The 18,778-nt window shown below is 44.0% G+C and overlaps 3 protein-coding genes across 3 annotated transcripts; all 3 read left to right on the top strand.

Moving 5' to 3' along the window:
- Window positions 1-743: 743 nt before the first annotated feature.
- Window positions 744-1,375, top strand: LOC311287112 (histone H3.2). The gene has a single exon (XM_084403718.1). The coding sequence runs from the start codon at window positions 767-769 to the stop codon at window positions 1,175-1,177; it is 411 nt and encodes a 136-aa protein (XP_084259844.1). The 5' UTR covers window positions 744-766; the 3' UTR covers window positions 1,178-1,375.
- Window positions 1,376-2,341: 966 nt separating this feature from the next.
- Window positions 2,342-3,754, top strand: LOC311288270 (histone H2B-like). Its single transcript, XM_084405593.1, has one exon. It carries the CDS (start codon window positions 2,363-2,365, stop codon window positions 2,735-2,737), a length of 375 nt encoding a protein of 124 aa, XP_084261719.1. The 5' UTR covers window positions 2,342-2,362; the 3' UTR covers window positions 2,738-3,754.
- A 626-nt stretch (window positions 3,755-4,380) lies between these two features.
- Window positions 4,381-17,719, top strand: ppp1cbl (protein phosphatase 1, catalytic subunit, beta isoform, like). Its single transcript, XM_084405461.1, has 8 exons — window positions 4,381-4,561; window positions 11,224-11,355; window positions 12,225-12,455; window positions 12,846-12,950; window positions 13,038-13,109; window positions 14,415-14,566; window positions 15,416-15,550; window positions 17,219-17,719. The coding sequence occupies exons 1-8, from the start codon at window positions 4,513-4,515 to the stop codon at window positions 17,321-17,323; spliced, it is 981 nt and encodes a 326-aa protein (XP_084261587.1). The 5' UTR covers window positions 4,381-4,512; the 3' UTR covers window positions 17,324-17,719.
- Window positions 17,720-18,778: the final 1,059 nt, after the last annotated feature.

Genomic DNA, 18,778 nt, shown 5'->3' with positions numbered 1-18,778 from the left:
TATGGAGTCATGTGACCTGTGCACATGTGCTGAAACTAGACACAAAATGGACCCCTGTGGGTCATGTGACCACTTTTTTGCACTTTCATTGATTAGTATTTCTCCCCTGAGAAAGGTTTGACCAATAAATGGGTGTTTCATTTTAATAAAAATAAACTAAAATAGACTATGTTGCCTGGAGGCCAGGGTTAACTGATTATCCAATATCAAAAACTATACATCGCTTCAGAAGATTTCCAGTGTAACAGAAACTGATCAATGTTACTGAGGATCTTTTGTCCTTTAATATCTGCTCTACTGAACGATCCTGTGTTTTACATTATCTGTGTGTGTGTGTGTGTGTGTGTGTGTGTGTGTGTGTGTTAATATCTGACTGCAGAGCTTTTATACTGACTGTAACGTGATTCTGTTCTGATCCGAGATCTGCAAAACTACTGAGAATTAAGGCGATTATTTCAGAACAAATAAATAACGCAATGTGGGAATAAAGCCTATGGATGTCTTTATTGCACTGATTGATGAGCAAAATAGTCCACGACTGAACAAAAGCATCTTGAGCGGGAAACCCTCCGCTTGCTTGAAAAGAGGAAACGCGCAGTCATTGGCTAACAGTCATAAGCGCGTCACACACATTAGCCAATCACAAGCCTCTGCATCATCGCGACACTGTGAGCTCGAGACGGTCCAATGCTATAAAAACAGGAGGCGTGTTACAGAAAGTATTTATTCCAGCTCAAGCAGGACCGAGAGAGAAGAAACTCCAGCAATGGCAAGAACCAAACAGACCGCTCGTAAATCCACCGGCGGCAAAGCCCCGAGGAAGCAGCTCGCGACTAAAGCAGCGCGGAAGAGCGCGCCCGCCACCGGCGGCGTCAAGAAGCCCCATCGGTACCGGCCCGGGACCGTGGCTCTGCGAGAGATCCGCCGCTATCAGAAGTCCACCGAGCTGCTGATCCGCAAACTGCCTTTCCAGCGGCTGGTGAGAGAAATCGCCCAGGACTTCAAGACGGACCTGCGCTTCCAGAGCTCCGCTGTCATGGCCCTGCAGGAGGCCAGCGAGGCTTACCTGGTGGGTCTGTTTGAGGACACCAACCTGTGCGCCATCCACGCCAAGAGAGTCACCATCATGCCCAAGGACATCCAGCTGGCGCGCCGTATCCGCGGAGAGCGCGCTTAAACCCGCTGCTGTGCACGCGCATCACTCCCCAACGGCTCTTTTAAGAGCCACATCACTTACTATAAACGAGACAGTTTCCACTTTAACGCTGAATATAAAGCAACAGGTTCTTACGTAGTGTGAGATCTGATTTAAGTAAAAGATAAGTGTGGGCAATTATGAGTGGAAAAAAAATAGGCAAATGCAATAAACGTTTATTTCCAGAACACGGCTTATGCTAAAGCATATCATTTCTGTTTCATGATCTGATCAGAGTTTATGGTATTTGGATCAGACATCCAGTGATTAACAACTAAATGTTTCAAAGGCACATTTTCATTAAGCAGAAAGAAGTTGCCGGTTATAAAGCGTTTTCTTTACTTTCTTTTCATTATGTAAGCGCATATTATCACATCAGCAAAACCAATGCATCAACATGTGAAAGCGAATATTAACTAGACAATGATTTCAGATATTGCCATCTTTGTGGGGACATTTTGTCTCTATAATGAAGGGTTTACCAGGACACACACACACACACACACACACACACAGAGGCATAAATAGAAAAATATCACAGATGCCACTATTCGCAATTGTACTATAAACAATATTGTAATTTGATGTCTTATTTCCCCTTTGTTTACTTTGCTAAACTTGTAGAACAGCACTGTTAATTATCAACCAGTACTATTAATCATTTTATCTGAAAATGTATAAATATGTAATATAAAACAAGGGAAAAGCTGTTTTTAAAGGGAGTATGACCGTTATTAGTCTATTTTCTCCAAAACTCCTTCGAATGTGATTATTTGGGGGTTTAACTAAACGATGGTGCACAATATGTGTCTAGAACCACTTATTTTATCAAAATATTACTAAAATCAATAAATAAAGAGAGCAGGAAATGAAACGGGCAACTGTGTCGTTTAAACCAGAGCCGTTGAAAAACATTGTAATTAACGGCTCTGGTTCAAACATGAGACAGTAGGCGGGGTTATCATTTAACCGCCTGTGATTGGCTCTAGAACCGCTCGTGATGCTTTGTGTTGTCCAGTGAAACACGAGTTTACGGTTTCGACCAATGAAAACAGGCAATCAGAAGGTCCCGTGTCTCCTTGTAAATTAGCATAGTGCAGCGGATAAAAGCCTCAGAGTCGCTTCTGAGTTCACACTGACTCGTCAGCTCTGAGATCATTCCTCATCATGCCTGAACCAGCCAAGTCCGCGCCTAAGAAGGGCTCCAAGAAGGCCGTCACTAAGACCGCCGGGAAGGGAGGAAAGAAGCGCAGAAAGTCCAGGAAGGAGAGCTACGCCATCTACGTCTACAAAGTGCTGAAGCAGGTTCACCCTGACACCGGCATCTCCTCCAAGGCGATGGGCATCATGAACTCTTTCGTCAACGACATCTTCGAGCGCATCGCCGGTGAGGCGTCTCGTCTCGCTCACTACAACAAGCGGTCCACCATCACGTCGAGAGAGATCCAGACCGCCGTGCGTCTGCTGCTGCCCGGAGAGCTGGCCAAACACGCCGTGTCTGAGGGCACCAAGGCCGTCACCAAGTACACCAGCTCCAAGTAGAGGCGAGGAGGCGAGCACACAAAGGCTCTTTTAAGAGCCACACACTTTATCCTTTAAAAGGGCTTATGCTTTAATTTTTGGACTCGACTCCGATTCCTGACTCATGATATTGGAGCCATTCCATTTATTTTCAGTTAAAATGGTCAACTTTTGCCGATCGGTTACCACATCCAGCCGATGTCGAACCATAGACTGTAAAAAAAACAACAGGAACACTCCACACACACGTCTTTAAAAAATAAACACAGAATCGATGCTAGTAGTTGATTCCGACACTTCGGGCTATTGAGAGTAACTCCCCATTACTATGGTCTGTTTTTAACTAAGTGGGCTGCTTTGGTGAATGAGATCCAGTGTATTTAAATGACCATGAAATAAATAAAAAAAACCTTTATACAAACTGACATGTTTTAGTTTAAGTCTTTGGGGTTTGTAATGGCCCATGAGTAGAAGACACACAAATGAAATGTATCTTATGATGTGGTTTTTACAGCAAACTCCATCTTGAATACGTGTGGACTCATATTCCGCATTTAAACTCAGATTAATCACTTCATAGGACGTCACAGGATAGTTTTAAAGGAAGTGAAGATATTTGAAGCTCAAAACCGTGTATCTGAAGCTTTGATCTCCAGGCTTTTTTCATTTTTGTAATTTATTTCTATCATGTGTCTTTTAAATGTGATTTGTTGAGTGTCAACTCTTGAAACGGCTGTAGAAACTAAAATCATGTAAACTTGAATCTTTTTTTTTTTTTTTTTTAATTCGTAGAAACTAATATATAGATTCTAGATCTTAGGGCTGCAAAGTTAGGATCTAATACAGAAATCGCCTTTTATAGCGCCACCTAGCGTGTGTGTTTGTGTGTGTGTGTTTGTGTGTGTGTGTGTTTGTGTGTGTGTGTGTGCGCGCGCGCGCTTAGAAAAACTGACAGTCTGAACAATCACAGACAACTGGAGAAAACTGTAGATCACACTCTAAAAATAAGTCTGAGGCTTTATAAATATCATATTCAGTTCCTACGCTACACTTAATAAATCCTCTGAATGTCTCTGAAGTGGTTGTTTGAGTTAACAGCTAATTTCGTCCCAAATTTACAGCAGTTTTTTCATGTAAAAACAGTTTTGACTAAAAATGTATTCTTAATATTTTTATTAAATGTAGTTGAAATGGTTGAATCCTGTTTTATTTGGATGAATCTGGTGTGAGTGGGAATAAAACGGATGTAAATGAAGAACTAATTGCTGATCATGAGAGCGGACATTTTTCTTGTCATTAATTTAGACCTTTTCATGTGTGATTAATACAAAAAGTAATTTTATTAATTCAAAGTAATGTTTTTAAATAGAAATGACTCAATGGCTATGTGGACATGTACAATACCGTAAAGTGTTAAAAAAATAATAATATTACAAAAAAAAAAATCTTGGAAATATAATAATAATAATAATAATAAACTTTATTTTATATAGCGCCTTTAAAGCAGCTTCTCAGGGCACTTTACACAATAAAAATACAAAGAGAAAAATAAGCAATAATAAAAGTAAAAAATACACAGATAGAAATACAAAGGGAAAATATATTATACTACATTTACTTTGAATAAATAAATAAATAAAGCTTGCAAAACCCTCGCAGATGTTGTGCAGGAATGACTGGGTGTTTCGGTTCAGTAAAGCGCGTAACCGCCTCCGTGAAGGTCAGGAGACTCGTGCGCGCGCGCCCCGTGCCCGCGCAGTGATCGAGCGCGCGCTGCGGGTGTCAGTCAGTCAGTAATGGCGGAGGAGCTGGACGTGGATTCTCTGATCTCCAGATTACTGGAGGGTGAGTAGCGCTCATCCACACCTCCTCTCTCTCTCCTCGGCTTCAGGGGCTCTGCGGGGTCGAGTCTGGCGGGTGTATTCGGTCATTACAGCGGGGTTGTGTCCGAAAGGCCCGTGTGTGTGTGTGTGTGTGTGTGTGTGTGTGTGTGTGTGTGTGTGTGTGTGTGTGTGTGTACTCGGCCTGCGACAACAAACGCGCGCTCCGGTTCAATTCACTTCAGTGTCACATGATTTGAGATTTTGTGTTTTATTCTGGGACGGGAGACGTGATTCGTTGAGCATGTTCGCGTGTTTCTGCTGTCGTGTGTTAGTAAAGAGTGTTTGGCTCGTTCTTGTTGCTGTAAAGTTTGTAACGTCAAAAATCGCCGGTTAAAACAATAAACTCTATGTAAACGTCACGCCGTTGTGTGTCTGAAAGTTCACATCATTCAGTGTCTGTGATCGGTGTGTTTCTAACTTGTCTTTGACCTCGAGTTCATGTTTATTAGCGTGTAAGATGATGATGATGATGATGTCTGTCCTCACACTGTTTTGAAATGACGTAACGCCCCGCCGGTGACGTCAGCAAAACAATCCTGGAGTTATGTGAAAAATGTGTTGTTGTTTATTGTGTGACGTAAATGATCTTATTTTATAAGTGTTTCTATATTTAAAAAGGACAAAAATCATCAGTTTGAATTTACAAATATGATAGTCATATATCAAGTGTGATTTTGCCTATTATTATGTGTTTGATAACAGCTGAAGTGCAGGTGTTGAGATGATATACCTGTGTGTGTGTGTGTGTGTGTGTGTGTGTGTGTGTGTAGGAGTGTCAGTTTCTGTCATGTGAATCAATCAACAGATATTTAGTTTAAAATATTTAACATTTCTGGGCTGTTTTGTACCGTTAAAGCTTCAGTTCACGCAGACGTGAGGGTTCTGCCTTCATTCCTCATCATCAGGATGTTCTGCGGAAGAAGAGTGTTGAGGCTCACTGACTTCGACTGTTTCGACAACAAACACTGAGACTTTCCTCAGAGTCTTCAGAACAGAGAGAGAGGCGAGCGAGTACATGATGACAGAACGGTCTTGTTCTTCTATTCAGCTGCTTATACAGGAGATTTCCAGTCATAGTCAAGCAATTTAAATATTCTGTGTAAATTCATTAATATTATGACTCAGTTAATGTACAAGTTATTCGCGATAATGCTTAAACTAGTCATGAAAGTGAAGTTACGCTCTTCTCCTCTATTCTGACGATTCAGGAACAAGAACACATGTGGGCGGGGCTTGATTGTGGGCGGGGCTTGATGTGTCTGTGGGGAATTGATTGGCTGGTTGTGGTTTGCTATTGGCTGATCTCACGTGAGTGACAGGTTATAGCCCCACCCTCGTCATCAGAGAAGAGATGCTGAAAGAGGAACTTATTCTGATTCAAGATTATTAAAACTATAATGATGTGCACTCATAAATCATTTACAACAAACACTGCAATATTCCATAAAAAAACAAACAAGAATTGTCCATTTTGACGTCATGCTGAGTAAAAGTGCAGCTGTTTCAGTGCACATCTGAGTCAGTGCTGTGTGTGTGTGTGCGTGTGTGTGTGTGTGTGTGTGTGTGCGTGTGTGTGTGCGTGTGTGTGTGCGTGTGTGTGTGCGTGTGTGTGTGTGTGTGTGTGTGTGTGTGTGTGTGTGTGTGTGTGTGTGTGTGTGTGGGAGATTCTCCAGAACGCCACAAAACCTTCATCCTTCATTCCACACAAGACCTTATTTGGTTGTGTAGTGGGAAAGAGATCTGAAAATAGCCGGGACTGGTTTTCATCAGAGCCAGAAGACAGACACACACTCTCACTCTCTCTCACACACACACACACACACACACACACACTGATTCCTTAAGACGAGACACACTGAGAACTTCACTCTTTACACTGATGAAGAGGTTTAGTAGAGACTGTATTCCTGCATTATTACAGATGTTCGGATGTTTGTTCCTCTTCCACTGAATCATCCAGTAACTCTGAGATCAACAGACACAAATAAATCAGTGTGTGGAAATGTGTCCCACTCAGAGACGCGGGTCCTAAAAACTCTTACATGTAGTTTCATCACATTTAAGGCAATAACGAGTCATTATTAGTGATGCACAGATATGAACATTTTGTCCGATACCGATAATTCTTTATATCTGAAAGCCGATAACCGATATATCGGCCGATAAATCTAAATCTGAATTTTTTATATAATTTTTGAGAGCCTGATTACAAAAACAAAAGTCTCACCATTAAAAGCCACACAATTATAATGTTCTCATGATAATTGTATGTGGCCGATATGACACTTTACTGTACTTTCCTTTTTTGAAGTGATTTCAATCATATTTCAAGCGACTCAAGCCCGTCATGTTGAACAGTCGCATGTGAAGCGTCTCAGCTGGAGGAAATAATACAGTATTTATCAGCTTTAATATATCGGACAAATGTTCTTATCGGGCCGATAACATTAAACATGAACATTAGCGATATATTGTGCATCCCTAGTCAATCATTTTCACGAAGTCTTAAATTGGGGGCTGAAACACCAGGAATCGTGATATGGCTGTGATTATTAAGCGTGACGAGGCGATGATGTAATGAATGAATCCTGAGCTCATGTCTCACAGTAAGACACGGCACTGTGCCGGTCATGCGGAGCTGGAGTCCGGCCGCTGTCCTCGTGAGTGTGAACGCCACACGGACTCGCTGATGGGAAGCCGGTTCTTTCGGACAGTTCGTTTCAATGAACCGGTTAGTTCTTTTACGTCCTCGCGTAATGACGTCAGCTCTATCATCCCGGCGGAGACAAATACATTCAGTTAAAGGCATTTGTAATCATAACTTCAGTTAAATATTAGTTGTCATCGTCATAATCATCTTGGATAAGTTTCTTACATTTACGTTTAGCAAATGAACCCTTCAGGCGATGAGCAAACGCGGAGGTTTACATGTCTTAAAGATATAAAGTGAATAAACTGGTCCTCATCAGTTTTATCACGCATGCGCAGTCTCTCCAGCTCATGGGTTCTCCACACCGAGCCTGTCCGACAGAAACAGCTCTGGGTTCTGGTGATCGAGAACCGAGCCTGTCCGACAGAAACAGCTCTGGGTTCTGGTGATCGAGAACCGAGCCTGTCCGACAGAAACAGCTCTGGGTTCTGGTGATCGAGAACCGAGCCTGTCCGACAGAAACAGCTGTGGGTTCTGGTGATGGAGAACCGAGCCTGTCCGACAGAAACAGCTGTGGGTTCTGGTGATGGAGAACCGAGCCTGTCCGACAGAAACAGCTGTGGGTTCTGGTGATCGAGAACCGAGCCTGTCCGACAGAAACAGCTCTGGGTTCTGGTGATCGAGAACCGAGCCTGTCCGACAGAAACAGCTCTGGGTTCTGGTGATCGAGAACCGAGCCTGTCCGACAGAAACAGCTGTGGGTTCTGGTGATCGAGAACCGAGCCTGTCCGACAGAAACAGCTGTGGGTTCTGGTGATCGAGAACCGAGCCTGTCCGACAGAAACAGCTGTGGGTTCTGGTGATGGAGAACCGAGCCTGTCCGACAGAAACAGCTGTGGGTTCTGGTGATCGAGAACCGAGCCTGTCCGACAGAAACAGCTGTGGGTTCTGGTGATCGAGAACCGAGCCTGTCCGACAGAAACAGCTCTGGGTTCTGGTGATCGAGAACCGAGCCTGTCCGACAGAAACAGCTGTGGGTTCTGGTGATCGAGAACCGAGCCTGTCCGACAGAAACAGCTGTGGGTTCTGGTGATCGAGAACCGAGCCTGTCCGACAGAAACAGCTGTGGGTTCTGGTGATGGAGAACCGAGCCTGTCCGACAGAAACAGCTCTGGGTTCTGGTGATCGAGAACCGAGCCTGTCCGACAGAAACAGCTGTGGGTTCTGGTGATGGAGAACCGAGCCTGTCCGACAGAAACAGCTGTGGGTTCTGGTGATCGAGAACCGAGCCTGTCCGACAGAAACAGCTGTGGGTTCTGGTGATGGAGAACCGAGCCTGTCCGACAGAAACAGCTGTGGGTTCTGGTGATCGAGAACCGAGCCTGTCCGACAGAAACAGCTGTGGGTTCTGGTGATCGAGAACCGAGCCTGTCCGACAGAAACAGCTGTGGGTTCTGGTGATCGAGAACCGAGCCTGTCCGACAGAAACAGCTGTGGGTTCTGGTGATGGAGAACCGCTGTACCGGTGCGTTCGGTAGCGTCCGCTGCTCGAGCTCATCACTTCAGCTCAACACGCCTCAGCTCAGTGAACTGTGGGAGTCACTGGAGTAACACCCCGGGATATTCTTTATTTCGAGTCGGAGGGACTGTGCCGAAAGTGAGTAACTTTAGTAACTTGTGGATCAGCGCTGACGCAAGACGCCAACTGTTTATGACCGATTCAGTCTGATTCAGTGTACTCGACCGGTTCTCTACAAAGAACGATTCGTTCACGACCCGGACATCACCACTCAGTGCACACTTGTTCAGGAAGTAAAGCCTGCGAATGCGTTTTAGCTGATTATGATGTATTTCATTAGATAAAACCAAGGGGCCAATCTTTCAGAAAACACTGAAGCTTCCCCGGGCGCCGCCACTGATTAGCGGACCCTCACCTGCTGTTAGCATCCCATTGACTCACATTCATTTTGGCGTCACTCTGACAGCGAATAACTTTACATCTGAGGCGTTTAAAGACTCTATTTGTCCATTATTTATTTCTAAAGAAACACGACAATGTATAAAAGGCTCCATTATCTTGTGTCTTACGTTACGGCCCCGTAGAAGCAGTTTTTGTAAAAGTAGGCTAACGATTGCGTCATAACCACGCGACTCTCTGTCGCACAGTAGAGAGATTACCGTATGGACAGGAGGAGAGCGAGGGCGATCGGGGGGACGTGGAGGCAAAGTGACAAAATAATGAATCAGAATACCTAGCAAGAGTTGCTCCTGCTCCTAGCTCATGGACAGCTCCTACTCACACTCTCCGTCTCTGCAAGATTCGGAAAGGAATGATTCAGATTTCTCTCGGCACAGCTACTAGAAGACAGACGGGTTACTCACGTCACATCTAATCCGTCGAGCTCAGTGTGAGTCTTCATCAGGAAGAAGAGCTTCTAACTGACTCCACTGGGGTCGCTGTGTCCATTTCTTTTACTGTCTATGATCATTCCAGGAAACCCCCATCACTGTCTCTGAATCAACAGAAGATTGACACGCTTTGATTAAACACGACTAATAAACACACGACTGCCTTATTCTGTGTCAGAGGCTCATCATCTCACAGGAGGAGCTCAGCTGTCCTCATGAAGTGAGTTTGGAGGAAAAGCGTGTTATTAAATGTCTGTTGTTGGACGAGGTTCATAAATGCGTCTCATGTTTGGAAAGATGTTTGACGTGTTGCTTTTTCAAATGCACGTTATAAGCGACTCAAACTCGCAGTGCTTTCAGAGTGAGCCGCGTTTCCTGAGCCGTACGTCACTGACAAGCTGCGCATAACAAATAATCGCAGCGTTTGCGAGTTTAAAATCACGATAAGCCATCTCGCTTTAAGTGCGATTAATCGTTCAGCCCTAGTTTTCTTTTTATCTTACCGTTTAATGCCTAATAAAGTGGTATTTTATGCTTTGTTTACAGAGGTAACCGCTTTTTTATTAATTTTATAACTTTTTTTTGTTAAAACTAGTATTATTTGAACTGTAAAGTTGTTTAAATCATAATTTTTACAATCTTTTTCATGATTTATTGTGTGCGTGTGTGTGTGTTGTGCCCATATAAGGTCATCATTGTGAGTCTGTGAGGAGATTTAACCTATGTTTATACACACACACACACAGGTGGCTGTTCTCAAACAGGTTCTTTATGTTTGTGTGTTTCTGGTTTGACTGGCTCCTCCAGATTGTGTGTGTGTGTGTGTGTGTGTGTGTCTTACAGCGTCTGAAACACTTCCTGTGATTCTGTGTTTGTCTGTTGATAGATTGATCTATCAGCATCTTTTGGCCCTGAATTCTGAGTCGTATGGTTTAATTTAGTGTGTGATTTGGAAACGATCTGCATCTGCCATACATTTCAGTTATTAAAGGGATAGTTCACCCAAAAATGAAAATTCTGTCATCATTTACTCACCCTCAAGTTGTTCCAAACCTGTATGAGTTTCTTTGTTCTGCTGAACACAAAGGAAGATATTTGGAAGAATGTTTGTAATCAACAGATCTCGGTATATATTTTTCCTACTATGGAAGTCAATGGGGACTGAGATCTGTTGATTACAAACATTCTTCCAAATATCTTCCTCAGCAGAACAAAGAAACTCATACAGGTTTGGAACAACTTGAGGGTGAGTAAATGATGACAGAATTTTCATTTTTGGGTGAACTATCCCTTTAAATACATTCATGACGTGATATACATACACTCTCACACACACACACACACACACACACACACACACACACACACACACACACACACTCAGCGTATGGTATCAGTTAGTAAAGTAATATGTTTATGATAATATTGGCATGGAGTCTGTGGTCTGTCCTGCCATATGAGTTCTCATGTTGTTCTATCTATATCTCTCTCTCTCTCTCTGTGTGTGTGTGTGTGTGTGTGTGTGTGTGTGTGTGTGTGTGTGTGTGTGTGTGTGTGTGTGTCAGTGCGAGGATGCCGTCCAGGGAAGATCGTTCAGATGACGGAAGCGGAGGTTCGGGGTTTGTGCATCAAGTCTCGTGAGATCTTCCTCAGTCAGCCGATCCTGCTGGAGCTGGAGGCGCCGCTGAAGATCTGCGGTGAGTCTGTCCCTATACGTCCCAGTATAGGTCTCAGTGTAGGTCCCAGTATAGGTCTCAGTACTGGTCCCAGTATAGGTCTCAGTGTAGGTCCCAGTATAGGTCTCAGTGTAGGTCCCAGTATAGGTCCCAGTATAGGTCTCAGTGTAGGTCCCAGTATAGGTCTCAGTACTGGTCCCAGTATAGGTCTCAGTGTAGGTCCCAGTATAGGTCTCAGTGTAGGTCCCAGTATAGGTCTCAGTGTAGGTCCCAGTATAGGTCTCAGTGTAGGTCTCAGTGTAGGTCCCAGTATAGGTCCCAGTATAGGTCTCAGTGTAGGTCCCAGTATAGGTCCCAGTTTAGGTCCCAGTATAGGTCCCAGTATAGGTCCCAGTATAGGTCTCAGTGTAGGTCTCAGTGTAGGTCCCAGTTTAGGTCCCAGTATAGGTCTCAGTGTAGGTCTCAGTGTAGGTCCCAGTATAGGTCCCAGTATAGGTCTCAGTGTAGGTCCCAGTATAGGTCCCAGTTTAGGTCCCAGTATAGGTCCCAGTGTAGGTCCCAGTATAGGTCTCAGTACTGGTCCCAGTATAGGTCTCAGTATAGGTCCCAGTATAGGTCCCAGTTTAGGTCCCAGTATAGGTCCCAGTATAGGTCTCAGTGTAGGTCCCAGTATAGGTCCCAGTATAGGTCTCAGTGTAGGTCCCAGTATAGAACACTCATTTTATTTAGATTTTCCCCCAGTAATGTCTTATGGGATGTTACTCATCTAGTAAATGCTTCTTGGTTTAAGAATGTTTAGATATTTGGACTGGAAACAAGACAAAAATACTGAGTAAGAAAAGCATGTTTTGCAGTGTAATGACTGGTGATGATGTTGATGTGTGTGTCAGGTGATATCCACGGCCAGTACACAGATCTCCTGAGGCTCTTCGAGTACGGCGGGTTCCCCCCCGAGGCCAATTACCTGTTCCTAGGGGATTACGTGGACCGAGGCAAGCAGTCTCTGGAGACCATCTGCCTCCTGCTGGCCTACAAGATCAAGTACCCGGAGAACTTCTTCCTCCTGCGGGGGAACCACGAGTGCGCCTCCATCAACCGCATCTACGGCTTCTACGACGAGTGTGAGGAACATTCATCCTCACACACACATCTGCATCCTTACACACACACATCTGCATCCTCACACACACACCTTCATCCTCACACACACACCTTCATCCTCACACACACACCTGCATCCTCACACACACACCTCCTCACTTTATTTCTCTCAACATGAGCACAGGAGAGCTGTCAGTCAATAAATGTGAAAAAGTAACTTAGATATTTTGTTGTAAATTGTAAAAGTAATCTGATTACATAACTCACGTTACCACACAACACTGGTCAAGAACATGTGAAACCATGATTGTTTTCTTTGATTGGGGGTGAAGTAACGGCAGCTGGACTGTCCTCGAGCGCTGGTGAGATCAGTCGTGTTTAACAGCGGTCTGTTGTTGTTGTTCCTCCAGGCAAACGCAGGTTTAACATCAAACTGTGGAAGACGTTCACCGACTGCTTCAACTGTCTGCCGATCGCAGCCATCGTCGACGAGAAGATCTTCTGCTGTCACGGAGGCAGGTTTCCACGGCAACACCTTCACTGGCGGGAGTATATCCCATAATACTGAAGATGATCTAAAACTGCTGTTCCTCCTGTTACAGGTCTCTCTCCCGATCTCCAGTCCATGGAGCAGATCAGACGCATCATGAGGCCCACAGATGTACCTGACACAGGTGAACACACACACACACACACACACACACCTGACACAGGTGAACACACACACACACACACACACACACACCTGACACAGGTGAACACACAGACACACACACACACCTGACACAGGTGAACACACACACATACCTGACACAGGTGAACACACACACACACACACCTGACACAGGTGAACACACACACACACCTGACACAGGTGAACACACACACACACACCTGACACAGGTGAACACACACACATACCTGACACAGGTGAACACACACACACACACACCTGACACAGGTGAACACTCACACTCACACACCTGACACAGGTGAACACTCACACTCACACACCTGACACAGGTGAACACACACACCTGACACAGGTGAACAAACACACACACACACACACACACCTGACACAGGTGAACACACACACACACACACACATACACCTGACACAGGTGAACACACACACATACCTGACACAGGTGAACACACACACACACACACCTGACACAGGTGAACACACACACACACCTGACACAGGTGAACACACACACACACACCTGACACAGGTGAACACACACACATACCTGACACAGGTGAACACACACACACACACACACACACACACACCTGACACAGGTGAACACTCACACTCACACACCTGACACAGGTGAACACTCACACTCACACACCTGACACAGGTGAACACACACACCTGACACAGGTGAACAAACACACACACACACACACACACACACACACCTGACACAGGTGAACACACACACACACACACACACACACACACACCTGACACAGGTGAACACTCACACACACACACACCTGACACAGGTGAACACACACACCTGACACAGGTGAACACACACACACACACACACACACACACCTGACACAGGTGAACAAACACACCTGACACAGGTGAACACACACACACACACACCTGACACAGGTGAACACACACACACACACACACACACACCTGACACAGGTGAACACACACACACACCTGACACAGGTGAACAAACACACACACACACAACACACACACACACACACACACACCTGACACAGCTGAGCTCATACACTGAATCTTTTTCTTACTCATTTACTGGACAAATAACTTAGTTATTAAGTCTTGTTTTCTGAAAATGTAGTTCATTTTCTTGGTGACGCTGATAAAGGCAGACACACAATCTCCTGCTTGAACTTAATAAAACTATTGATGTGTGCGTGTGTGTGTGTGTGTGTGTGTGTGTGTGTGTGTGTGTGTGTGTGTGTGTGTTCGTGTTCAGGGCTGCTGTGTGATCTGCTGTGGTCAGACCCGGATAAGGATGTTCAGGGTTGGGGTGAGAACGACCGCGGCGTCTCCTTCACCTTCGGTGCCGATGTGGTCAGCAAATTCCTGAACCGCCACGACCTGGATCTCATCTGCCGCGCGCATCAGGTGACTAAAATACACAACATTACTCAATATTACCCTTTTGAGCGGTGCGGTCCCACACAGGGGATTTAGAGTGTCAGTGACGTGACAGAACTGCCGGATTCGCGCGTTGGCTAGAAAGCACATATGAATATGTTTTATATCAGATACACATTGTGTAAGTAACTATAAAGTTTGCTCTATTTTCCTCCCAGTTCACCGGCCTCTTTCAAACATGTATTTCGGGAGAAACTAATGAAGTCACGTGCTGTAATCTGACGGACTCTCTGTGACGCAAACAAACATGGCGGTGCCCATCTTACGTTAGAGATCAAGATCAAAATCACTTATAAAGGTTTTAAACGACAAAACGCACTCACACGTATTTGAGAATCGGAATATAAGATAGTTGATGACATGGTAATAAGCAAGTTTGTGAATATTTTTAATAAAAAAGGAAAAACAAAATAAAAGCGATACGTCTGTTATCCAGAGTTAAGATCCTTGCACACTGAGTCCGATATATGCGTTTTCCCGTATTCGTGATTCGGTGGCTCTGAATCGTCAAAACGCCTCTGAAAACGCTTTGCTACGGATGCGAAAAAACCCAGAAATCGAACCCGATCCGAATTTTTTTTTTTATTATGACGTACGAAAGTTTCGGAGGCAGTCTGTAAGCGTGATTGACACAACGTGAGGTCGTAAAATTTTGGACGGGAAAATTTTGGCTGTGGTGTATCATGTGACAAATTCAACGCATCGCCATGGAAACAACAAGGGGAAACATTCTAAAGAAGCGGCCGCCACTCACTCTAGTGAGAATCTTCTAAACTTGCACGTGAAAGGGTAAGAGTTGTTGTTGTTGTTTTGCAGGTGGTTGAAGACGGCTACGAGTTCTTCGCCAAACGGCAGCTGGTGACGTTGTTCTCGGCGCCGAACTACTGCGGCGAGTTCGACAACGCCGGAGGAATGATGAGCGTCGACGAGACTCTGATGTGCTCCTTCCAGGTGTCACATGACTTACCTTCATACGCGGATCTAACAGAACATGTTTCTCCACAGAATCAAAGAAGTCATATTGCACACAAAGAAAACGCCGCTTTAGGACAGTCTGAACGTTAACTCTAGCGCCACCAACTGTCCGAAGTTGCACTTGCATTTATGCGAACTTTTGAACTGCAAGGGCTAAAAAAACTAATCCGATTGCCGATGGCCATTTTGAATATTCCGGAAACCTACTTCTTCGATCTCATCCTAGACGTTTGATCCAATTTTTCACCAAAATCGGCTCACATCATCTTCAGACTGTGCTGGCAAAATGTTATTAAAAGATTTTTCATAGACCCAACCGTTCTTGTTTAACTCGAGTTCAACGATGGGCATGTAAAAATAGACGTGAGGCTGGATCTCAGCAATGATATGGTGTATTAAGATCAAACTTGGTACCTGACTCGAGAGTAAATGCACAGTTTCGGCACAGCGCCACCTAGTGGTCGGGAGAAATGAAAAATGGCTGTTTTTGCTTTTCATAACTTCTGAACGGTTTGGCCAAAGATCCCAATATTGATCTCTCTTGATTCAGTGCAGCATACTGAGTCGATTATAGCAGAGACGTTTTGAACTTTGTCGTACAATACTGTATTTTACGCACGTGTCATTGGCGAAAATACTTAAAATCCTTAAAAAAAATAAAACAATTTAGGGGGAAATTGTGTTCAGGTGTCATGAAAATAATATCACTAAAGCAAAAGATCATATTGACCCTATTTAAAGCTGCATTCAGTAGTTTCGGGATTTCTTCGCTGTATTCTCGCCTTTTGCTCGCAGGTTTCTCTCTAGAGCTCCCCCACAGCTTCGGAATAGATCTTTGACAACACTGTTGTAAAAACTCGTTGGCTATTCTCAGACACCAGAGACTAGCAGATCAACGACTTCAAGGCAGATGGGACATTCTTTAAAACGTCTTCTTCCTTCGGGTTCGAACAGCGTGAGGGAGCGCAATAATGACGGCATTTTAGCAGATTTCTTTTGGCCGTAAAGCAATTGTTTACATCGCGAGACCTGATATCACGCGAGACTTCCTGACGCGGCGGCTGGCGGCCCACCGGCTCAAAGTTGCAAGTGCGCATTTTCCGCTCAGGGGCACCAGGGGGGTGTGAAACGACCACCATTCAACCCGAAATAAGTAATATAACCATTCCAATGACTCCGAAGCTGTTCAGTTAAGGTAAAAAAAAGTTACTTAGTTCACCTTTAAAGTCTTCTTTTTCGAAATTTTATTTGTTCATGTACTTTGATTTTGGAGAGAAATGTGACTTTGAAATGTGTTTTTGTGAAATTCACTTATGAATAATCCATATGGGAACTATTCACAATTATTTCGGAAATTATGTTTTAAGATCAGAGAACAGTTTCATATGTAAAGCCCATTTCTGCCAGGAATAAAAGTCATGCTTTGGTAAAAGAAATGATTATTATTTCAACTTTTTATGACCTAATATTGCATAATTATGACATTTTAAGTCATAATTTTGACTTTTCATCTCATATGACTTAGTATGTCATAATTATGATTAACCAAAGCATGATTTTTGCATGAACTGGCCTTTCGTACATTCTCTATATCGCTTTAACATGTCGACTGAAGCTGTTTCTCGTCGTTGTTGTTGTTCTCAGATCCTGAAGCCGTCGGAAAAGAAGGCGAAGTATCAGTATGGCGGGATGAACTCCGGGCGCCCCGTGACTCCGCCCAGAACGGCCACGCCCCCGAAGAAGCGCTGAGGGGGCGGAGTCTCGGCCCGAACAGCCACGCCCCCGAAGAAGCGCTGAGGGGGCGGAGCTACAACACGCGTGAACCGGCATGAAGACTGTCTTGAAAATACAAATGATGTAGTTAAAACACGCTTTGGGTTTTCCTGAAGACACACTGGCTTTGGTTTGTTTGCTCTGAGCTCACTGTGTGCTGCTTTGATTTGCTTCTGTGTCTGTAAACGTCACGTTCTTCACAGTGTTTAAACACACATTTCTTTTGAGCTTTTTCTCGCTCTGCATCTAATAACAGAAGGGTTTACATTGACTAGGTCTTTTCTAGTTGATCATGTCACTCTTCGAGGCCTGTTGGAGTCAGACAGGTTCATAACATCTGGATTTTCAGTAAATAAAGTTGAACAAACCTCAGTGTGTTTTATGAAGCGTCTTCAGAATGTGTCCGTTCACAGAAAGCGTGTTCTTCAGTGGTGACGGAGGAACGTGTGTGTGTGTGTGTGTGTGTGTGTGTGTGTGTGTGAGGATCGAGTGAATGTTACCTAATGATTCTTGAAAGTGTTCATTAAAACTGATTATTACTAAAACAGCCGAAGATAATCTGCAAAATCATCTTTGACCCCTGAAGGATCCAGTGGCTTTAAGAGTTACGGTGGTTTTGAATGAAGTGTTTGCTTTTACAAGAGACTTGAGAGTGTGTGTTGTGGTTTTGTGTGTGAGTGTGTAGTTTCATAAATTGTTAGCAATTTTAAAAACTAATAATGTTCTCATAACATTAGCACAAAAACATTATTTATACTTCGTCCATGGAACGTTTTCTCCTACGATGTGTTTGTCTAACGTTTTATTTTTTAAATATTACTAGTTTCAGACGTTCAGAGAACATTCAAACGTAATTAACGTTCCCATAATGTAATGTTCCCTTAACGTTCACGTAACCAAGAAGCACAACTTTTTAAAACTTAAACTAGAGGTTACTAGAGGTAAACATTCATAACTTAGTAGGAACGTTAGCAAAACGTTCTTATAACAGTATTGTTAGCTGAGTTGATGTGTGCAGTCGTAACCAAAAATAGTTTCAGGGAATGTCGATTAAATTATACATTACATGAATAAAACTTCCAACGAAACGTTTATCAAGTAAAGTTTTTTCACTTGTTTGCACTAAGCTAGCAAAACAGACGAGTTTCAGCTCTAGTCCCACGCGCATGCGCAGATGCACAAACGCGTTCGAGCTCCAGTCCTACGCGCATGCGCAGATGCAGCAGTGATGCGCCGCCAGGTGGCGCTGTAAGCCTGTTAAATGCGGTTCAGATGCGCGTTATTTCTCCACATCTGTCTGTGTTTGTGTGAATTAACATCACTTAATCAGTACGAAAATTAACCATGCTTTTAATACAGTAACCCATGGTTTTACTCTGATTTTTACATTAAAAACCTGTTTGAAACCCGTTTTTAATACAGCATTTGCAG

The sequence above is a fragment of the Rutilus rutilus genome (assembly GCF_951802725.1).
Source record: "Rutilus rutilus genome assembly, chromosome: 3".
Lineage (NCBI taxonomy): Eukaryota > Metazoa > Chordata > Actinopteri > Cypriniformes > Leuciscidae > Rutilus > Rutilus rutilus.
Note: the sequence above shows the minus strand (reverse complement) of the source record. Positions and strands in the feature narration are given on the sequence as shown.